General features: G+C 34.7%; 1 protein-coding gene across 2 annotated transcripts; it reads left to right on the top strand.

Annotated features, from left to right (window-relative positions):
* Positions 1-5,024: 5,024 nt before the first annotated feature.
* LOC107492991 (phosphoenolpyruvate/phosphate translocator 1, chloroplastic) lies at positions 5,025-8,415 on the top strand. Of its 2 annotated transcripts, none has more exons than XR_001592892.3 (9): positions 5,025-5,518; positions 5,625-5,747; positions 5,903-6,055; positions 6,195-6,280; positions 6,478-6,562; positions 6,697-6,816; positions 6,965-7,033; positions 7,858-8,000; positions 8,082-8,415. XR_001592892.3 is itself a non-coding variant. In XM_016114072.3 (9 exons), exons 1-9 carry the CDS (start codon positions 5,162-5,164, stop codon positions 8,150-8,152), a joined length of 1,194 nt encoding a protein of 397 aa, XP_015969558.1. In that variant the 5' UTR covers positions 5,027-5,161; the 3' UTR covers positions 8,153-8,415. The 2 variants fall into 2 exon arrangements, 1 of the variants encoding a protein (XP_015969558.1); XM_016114072.3 differs by having other exon boundaries at positions 5,027-5,518; positions 7,871-8,000.
* The last annotated feature ends 421 nt before the right edge of the window (positions 8,416-8,836 follow it).

Raw genomic sequence — 8,836 nt, 5'->3', positions numbered from 1 at the left:
ACCCCCATCACGGACACATCCGCATCTAGCGCAAGAACCAAAGCTTGGGCCCGCATCGTCTCCTAGGTAGTAGAGATTGCACCCTTCAAGTCGGCCAGTAGCTCCGCCTTTTCCTTCCTCAAGCTCGCCACTTTGACCCGCAGAGACTTCACTTTGGCAAGCAAAACTGCAGCCCAGGATTCAGCATCTGAAGCCCTCTTTCGCTCACTTCCTAGCTAGGATAAAAGCCAAATCTCTACCTTAGAAAAGCAGAGCAGCTTGGACCCAGCATCCTCAGCTTCCTTAACAGCCTTCAGCCGAGCTACCTCCGGCGACTCCTATTGCTCCTTCAGCCTGCCAATGTCATCCTAGGCCTAACGTAGCTTTGTATCCAGCAAGCTCACTTGGGCTATCACTGGCTCCGCCTTCTGAACTATCACAGCGGAGCGGAAGAGGGCATAGTACACCGACTTCGCTTACCCGACAATGTCGCAATCCTCGAAAAACTCTTCAGTGCCCAGAAGGAGATGCTGATCAATGAAGGCCAGAGCATCCAAGCTCCGATCCATCACGGAGGGCACTGTACCCTCCTCCTCGAAGTTTTCACTGCTGCCTTCCTTTCGAGATGCTTCGGAAACTAAAACAACTATCACCTCCTCCTCGGTCTCCACGAACACCAGACCAACAAGAATCGGACCCCAACCCCCAGTGGAGACCATCTCCTGGGAGATAGTTTGGGAGTCCTCCTGAGGTCGGGTAGAAGGAGTGAAAGAGAAAGCATCCGAACCCACCTCCTGGTCCATGGTGGCCTTTAATCTTGCCGAGGTACTCAGACCAACAACCATTTGAACTAAAAAAATCAAAAGGAAAAACGTAAGTCACATGCCCTTAAAAATAAAGAAAAATAAAAGAAGAGTTACACACCAATATAAGTTCGGCAAGTTGCCGGATCTCCCATGAAATCCTGAGGGTTCAAAGGACACTCCCCAAAAATGTGCCAAAGGACCTCAGCGACGTCCTTGTTTTTTAAGGACAGCCCCTCATAGGTGACCCGCATCAAATACGATGCCCCGACACCAAAGTTCCAATACGTCGTGAACCAACGCCCTTCCTTTTGAACCCGTGAAAAGAGTCCTTAAACAAAACAAATATACGTCGATTAGGTTGAGCCCTAAACGACACATATCCCTTCTTATGTCCTTGGTTGGAAGGATGCACAGGAAATAAAATAGAAACACATCAACCGAAAATGGGAGCTCGAGATACTCGCAAACGAGCTTAAACGTCCAGATGGCCACCCAACAATTTGGGTGTAATTGGGATGGTGCTACGAAACAACAACTTAACAATGCCTCAACGAAACCGGAGAAGGGAAGCCGCACACCGAGCCGCGTGAATATCGACTCAAATACCCATATCCAATCCGGCACGGTGGGGCGAGTTAGGGTTTATATAACAAACCCTCACGTCAACCCCGGAGAGCGCGAGCTCGTATTGACGCTCAGCGTCGCCACCCCCACATATCGCTCCCTGGTCATGGAGCTGCTGGAGATCGACCTCCGTCATTCGAGACAGCGTCCCCCAAACATCAGAATTCCTCGAGTAGTACGTCGAGGGGACGCCGCCGGCCACGACTATTGGAGCACCAACACCCTCACTCCTCCACCGAGACATACCTAAAAAAGGAGAGAGCACCACCTTCAACCTACCAAAGCCATACGATGGAAAATAGTAGAAAAACACAAAACGCCAAATTTACCATCTACCATAATCTAATTCGAAAATAGCCAGAGAGAATGTGAAGCAAGAGAGAGAGAGAGAGCAAAGAAGAGAAAGAGAAGCAATTTTCCAAATGCTTTCGAAAAATAAAATGACAAAAGACAGAAATGGGAGGGAAGACCGAAACATCCCATCGCATTAAATGCCATCATGACGCCTGGAAAAATATAACTAACAAACTCTCCTTCGGAAAGAACAACAAGCACATCATAAGATTCCCAAACCGACCAAAACTCGAACAGGTCTCCAACACCGAACCCCAAAGCAACCACAAAACTCTCGCGGCTCCCGACCTTGACCGGAAAAACCGGATTACGAGCCTCCCAAATTACAACTATAGAAAGCGACGACCCCAAGCTCACTTGCTCCTTCACTTATGGGCCTAGTTCCCAGGCCCCACACCGGAACCACCTCTTGACCGACCTTCTGGACTTAGGCTCCTCTTCTAGCAGGCCAAAATAAATCCACAAATGGAAAACACAAATCCTCTAACGTTGAGATTGACCTTGCTTGCTCTCCCACTGTGAGGGCAACTGTTACGGATCCGACCCTCGGGTCCCGCACCCGGAATGGCTTCCGACCCGGATACCCGGGGTTGTCCCTGCCCCCTATCTCTAGAAGGCCCAAACCGGCCTCCACATCTTCTAACCAATATTCAAATTCAAATACATTCCTTATCTTAGCTAAATAAGATAAGATGAGATAACTTTCACTAGCTATATAAAGGGAAGCCAAAAGCCCCCTCAGGTACGTCATTCGTCCTACACACTTTATACCTCTCAGATCCATTCTGACTTGGGCGTCGGAGTGTCTTTGCAGGTACCATCCCCTATTGCTCCAATCAAACGATCTGTCAACCGCCTCAACCCGCCAGTTCTCAATCCATCTCACAATCCGTACCAGAGACTTCTAGTACATATATGTATCATACTCATTTTTTTCTGAAAATTTATCTACTAATCATTCTACAAGTATTTTATGATGAGTGAAAATCTTTAATTCGTAATACAATTTATTTTACTTAACATAATATGGTAATTTTTCTAAGAGTAATATATTGTTTTTATCTTATTTAAGTCCCCAACATTTCAAAATTATCTCAAATAGAACGATTTAAATATTATGGACAACTTTAAAACTTACTCCAAATATTAAAAATAAAATCAATATTTTACTCTATATAATAATTTAAATATCTTATTTAGTTTATATATATATATATAATACCTGTATTTTTTAGTTAGAAATTAACAAAATGATTTAAAAGAGATGAATGCATGACTCATCTTATTTATAGTTGGCTTTAGAGCAAAACAAGCTAAACGTAAAGGAGATAATATTCTTAGTTGGCTTACCGGAAAAGAAAATTGCTCATTAACAAAATCTTCCTAGTTCCTATCAATAGCGAAACCGAACTCACCTCCTTTTCTTACCATATATCATATCATTCCATCTTTACTTTAATTTAATTTAACTAATATTTTTGTCCCTAATAACATTGTGGATATATAAATTTAAAATTATGTTAATTTTATCTTGACATTATAAATTATGACAAAAAAATTAAAGATTTATAAAATCAAATTATTTTTACAAAAGGATTGTATAAAAAAAGTCTCTATCAACAAAGAAGATTAGAGTCTGAATAAGTAACAAATTTAAATAATAAATTTTTTAGTTACTATTTTTATGTGAAATAGTTTAATTTTTACTAATAATTGATTTTAGTATTCATTATCTAAAATGAAAGAATTTAATGTGTATACATTTATATTTAATTAAATGTTAAATCTATTACGCAAATAAAAATATTTAATTTTCATGCTTTGTTAATTATTTTAAAATAATATATATATATATAAATAAAATTAGATATTAGTATAATATAGGCCATCAAATTTAAAACTAAATAAAAAAATTAAAAAAATATGCATATAATAATATTTTTTTATGGGAATAATATTACAGAATTATTTTTTAATTATATTTAATTATGAATTTAATGTATTGTTTATAATTTTATGAATTTATTTAAATTATATTATTTTATTAATTTTATTTTTTTAAGAATAAAAATATAGAAAGAGATAGTGAATAAGAGGGAAAAGAGAGAAAAAGATAAAGAAGAAGAAAAGAGGGAGTTTGTTAATTTTGGAAAGAAAAAATTTATTTTAATTGTAATGAAAGAATATTTCGTGATATATTTTTATTTGTCAGATTAGTAATATAAAATATAAATTATAAGTTATATATAGAGTGAGAAATATAGAAAAAATAGAGAAGGGGAAAGAGATAGATAAGAGATTGGAGGAAGATAATTTGTTAATTTTAGAGGTAAAAATTTATTTTAATTTTAATGTGAGAGTGTCATGTGACATATTTTGGTCGCTAAATTAATAATATAATATAATTATATTTCAATTTCGATTTTAATATTTTATTTTCAATTTTAATTGAAATTAGAGAATATTATGTTGCATATTTTGATTGTTAAATTTGTAATTAGTCATTGATAATGATATGTAAAAGAGATAAAATTGATGCATGAATAAGAGAGATAGAGTGGGTGAAATAATGAGAGAGAAAAACAGAGACAATTCTTTAATTTTAAAAAAAAAATTTGATTTTAATTTCAATGAAAAAAATATATAGTATATTTTGATTTTAGAATTAATAATATATAATACATAATAAATAATAGATTTAATTTAATTATTGTAGCTTATCCTAATTCTAATTGCCCATTAGGGCCTCAATCTCTCCACTTAAAAGATAAAGGAAGGTAGCCGCCGGCCATATAATGGTGAGAGGATCAAAAGTCGCACTTCACTTTCTTTTCCTCATTCGTTAGCTTCGAGTGTTTCTCCTTTCTTCTCTAACCACATTATTTGATGTCACCTTTTCAAGTCCAATAAGGTCAAATTTGACACGTTTCTCCTAAAAAGACAAGTCCCATTGACAAAGAAAGCAGAACATGGCAATGGCCACGCAGTATAAAGTATAAACATGATATACCCACCAATGAAAAAAAAATTAAAAAAATAGTTCACTACACTTATATTTTATCAAAGAGGTTTTAGGATTAATATTTTATCAATAATTAACACATTTTTTATTTAAAAATTAAGATAATCAAAATATATATAATTATAATTAATTAATAATAACCATATATTTTGTTTACATTTTAGAAATATCTAACATACCAATAATAATTTTGAAAAGATCACGAGAACTATTGAGATCCACACGACCTTTCCTTGATTAATTTCATATTCCCTAAGGTTTGCCAAAAGGAATGCAACCTTAGGAAAAGTGGTTCATGAGAGTCAAACTGTAATATACGACAATAAATCTTAACCTTAATGAACTGTTGCTGCTCTGTTCTATCGGATTTTCAAACATGCAGAGCTCGGCTTTCACTCTCTCCCTCACCCCTTTCCGCAAACCCTTCCTCCACCATCTTTCCGTCTCTTCTTCTTCTTTCATTTCCTCTTTCAGTTCCAAAGCCAACATCATCAATGTGGATTCTTCATTTTCATGTTCATTCATACGCCAACCAGCAACACCATCATGGCCTCTTTCTTCTTCATCCTCTTTCAAACTACCCTCCGATCGCTTCGTCCCCAAGGCTGCCGCGGAGAGTGCCAGCGAAAACCGCAGCAGCGGCGGCGACGTTTTGCTCAGAGCTTTGAAGCTAGGAGCCTTGTTTGGTCTTTGGATCATCTTTAACATATACTTCAACATCTACAACAAACAGGTCAACACTCACATATCATCATGAACTTTTCTTTTTGCGTCTTAAAAGTAAATCTGAAATTGTACTTAACCTTGTTCATGCTGTGATGTTGGCTATAATCATATAGGTATTGAAGGTGTACCATTTTCCTATAACTGTCACCGCGGTTCAATTTGCTGTTGGGGCTGCCCTTGTGTCCTTTATGTGGTGTTCCAATCTTTACAAGAGGCCAAACCTCAGTGGTGCTCAGGTATTTAAATTGATATATGTATTCAAATGAGTTGTTGTCGTTGTTGTTGTTGTTATCTGTTATGCTACTCTTATACGTTTTATTATTTTTACTTGATGTGTTGCTTATGTTTTTGGGTGTATATATAATTTTTTTCTTCTTGGTTGGCATGGTAGCTTGCAGCCATATTGCCACTGGCTGTGGTACATACTTTGGGGAATCTTTTCACTAATATGAGTCTTGGCAAGGTTGCTGTGTCTTTCACACATACAATAAAGGCAATGGAGCCTTTCTTTTCTGTGATCCTTTCTGCTATGTTCCTTCGAGAGGTTATTGCCTAACCCCAGCATCCTTATAATAATTGTAATTAGCTGAATAAAAAAATGAACACATTGAATGTTTAATATTCAATTCTGAATTTTGTTTTCTAATCTTAATAACTCTATTTTAATTCGAACTTCCTTATAGATGCCTACTGCATTGGTGATTGGCTCCCTTGTGCCTATTGCTGGTGGGGTGGCACTGGCTTCTGCTACCGAGGCCTCTTTCAATTGGTACGATCTCCCTCCTTCTGGTGGAACAGAAGAGAGTGTAGGAACAAAAGTAAAAGCTTTTAAAGTATAGGGAGTTAATTACAAATTTGGTGAAACTTTAAGAACTAGCAAAGTAATTAAACTGAAAATATTTACTAGAATGTATTTGTCGTTTGAATTCTCATATGTGCATATTTTTCCCGGCATGATATATAAAGGACTGGATTTTGGAGTGCAATGGCTTCTAATTTGTCAAATCAATCTCGTAATGTTCTTAGCAAAAAGCTCATGGTTAAGGAGGAGGTAACAATCTAAAGCCATTTCCAAAAGTTTTGCATGAATTCCACTTATGTTTATATTTTTTGCATATATACTGTTAACTTGTATGTCATATACAAGCAGAAAGTGACATTGACAAGTCATTTTATTCTTGTTAGGAATCAATGGACAACATTACCCTCTTCTCAATAATTACAGTTATGTCCTTCCTATTGACGGCACCTTTGACTCTCATTATGGAGGGTTTCATATTTACCCCTGCTTATCTGCATTCTGCTGTGAGTATATGTATAATATTACTTGAGGGTTAAAACTTAAAATTGATACAATTGGTGTTAGCAATCAGCATTCTCATAAACCAGAATATACTATGTTCTATGGTGTTGAGGGGACTAATATATTTTCTCACTTGATCTTTGTTGGCAGGGATTAAATGTTAAACAAGTGTACATCAGATCTTTTCTTGCTGCATTCTGTTTCCATGCATATCAACAAGTGAGTTTTTCTCTTATATTCATAAATCATAACTCATGAGCAATAACTTAAAACAAAAAAACTTCAGTCTGATTTGTAAAAGAAACAATGAAAATAGTAAATATTTTTTTCTTTACTTTTGCTGTTTATACAATCATAAAAATAGAAGTAATGAAAATGAGAAAAGAAAAATTAAAAACGCAAACTTATCATACTATTGTTTGATGTAAAATACTTGTTGACATACTAGATTGAACTCTTGAGTATCTCTCATGAAATACTAAAACCTTTGGGAAGTTTGCTTAGTCAAGAACTTCTAGTATTTGTTACCTATCAAGTATGTACACTTTGCTTAGTTGCCGTATCCGTGTGTCAGACACATTTCAGATACGATACTCTTTGACATTCGTCCGACACGTATGTCTGTTGTATTTAATCGTGTCTTAATAAAAAGAAATTTTTTTTGGAGACACATTTGGACACACTTAAATACCATCACATATCAGCGTGTCCAGCTTTATTATTAACATGTATTCTTGAATAAATTTAAAAATAGTATATATTATTATTTATTAAAATAAAAAATATTTTAAATATTTTATATAATTAAAATAAAACACTACAAATAATTAAAAAATTAATTTATATTTTAATATCAATAAAATATCAAAATATCATTATCTAAAAAATATTTTATATTTTATATATATGTGTCCGGTGTCCATCTATCATGGTTTGTTACCAAGTCATAGAAACAGAAATAAGGTCTAGTCTCTAAATTTATCTAAAGTCATTCTGTATTTTTGGACTGAATTATATAACCTTTTTGTTTTCGTGAATGGGAGTATTTGTGTGCAGGTTGCTTACATGATATTACAGTGGGTGTCACCTGTTACCCACTCCGTGGCAAATTGTGCTAAGAGAGTTGTGGTTATTGTGAGCTCTATCTTGTTCTTCCGTACACCTGTCTCACTTGTCAATGCAATTGGTAAGAATTTCTTCTATGTGAAGAAAATTTGTGTTGAAGTTGCTATATACTGAGATTGTAAATTGCTTTTTTAATCTGCAGGAACTGTTATAGCTCTTGCTGGTGTTTTCTTCTACTCCAGGGTGACCGGAACTAAACCAAAGACTACTTAGTTTTCGTTGTAAAATTTTGTTACTTACATAACAAGCCATTTAGTTAAGTTTTGTTCATTTTTGTTTAGAGAGAGAGGGTCACTTTTTTTTACCCTTCCTTTTTCTCTCTAGTTTTGTAGTGATTTTGTTGTGTATATCATTATTTAGGAAAATGATGGTCTGATTCGATATTTTCTCTTTACATATTAATGATCTCCTAATGAACATTTCTAAAATCATTTTTTGGGGAATCATCTTTTCACTTTTCCTGTTCCCCAATTATCGTTGACGAAAATGTCTTATGATAATCATTATGCAACGCATGTTGTTTCTTTTCCTCATGATGGCAGAGATGTTTTTACATTTGTGGTACATTTCCTTAACACTACTAATGGCAGGCTTGATCTACACCCAAACTTAATTTATGCACGGATACGGGAGTAGATACAGGATATGATACAATATCAAATACATAGATTCATCAGTTTTAAAACTTTGGGTAAAATATATGTTTTTTTAATCAGTTAAAAGTTTTTAAAATAGTTTAAATTTTTTTTATTTTATTAAAAGTTTTTTAATTTGTATCAAATATATCTCTGACAATTAAATTTTTAAATATTTTAGGACTAATCGAATAATAATGTATGGTAACTATTTCTGATTTATTTGATTAATGATTGTTTTTGTAAAATTATTGTTGAATTG

The sequence above is a fragment of the Arachis duranensis genome, chromosome 1 (assembly GCF_000817695.3).
Source record: "Arachis duranensis cultivar V14167 chromosome 1, aradu.V14167.gnm2.J7QH, whole genome shotgun sequence".
In the NCBI taxonomy this organism is placed as follows: domain Eukaryota; kingdom Viridiplantae; phylum Streptophyta; class Magnoliopsida; order Fabales; family Fabaceae; genus Arachis; species Arachis duranensis.
Note: the sequence above shows the minus strand (reverse complement) of the source record. Positions and strands in the feature narration are given on the sequence as shown.

What these genes read in the sequence shown, in the direction of transcription:
- LOC107492991 (XM_016114072.3), top strand. Translation starts at nt 5,162, where the DNA reads ATGCAGAGCTCGGCTTTCACTCTCTCCCTCACCCCTTTCCGCAAACCC. An exon ending in CAAACCTCAGTGGTGCTCAG is followed by an intron (nt 5,748 to 5,902) that starts GTATTTAAATTG and finishes TTGGCATGGTAG; the next exon opens with CTTGCAGCCATATTGCCACT. An exon ending in CTGCTATGTTCCTTCGAGAG is followed by an intron (nt 6,056 to 6,194) that starts GTTATTGCCTAA and finishes ACTTCCTTATAG; the next exon opens with ATGCCTACTGCATTGGTGAT.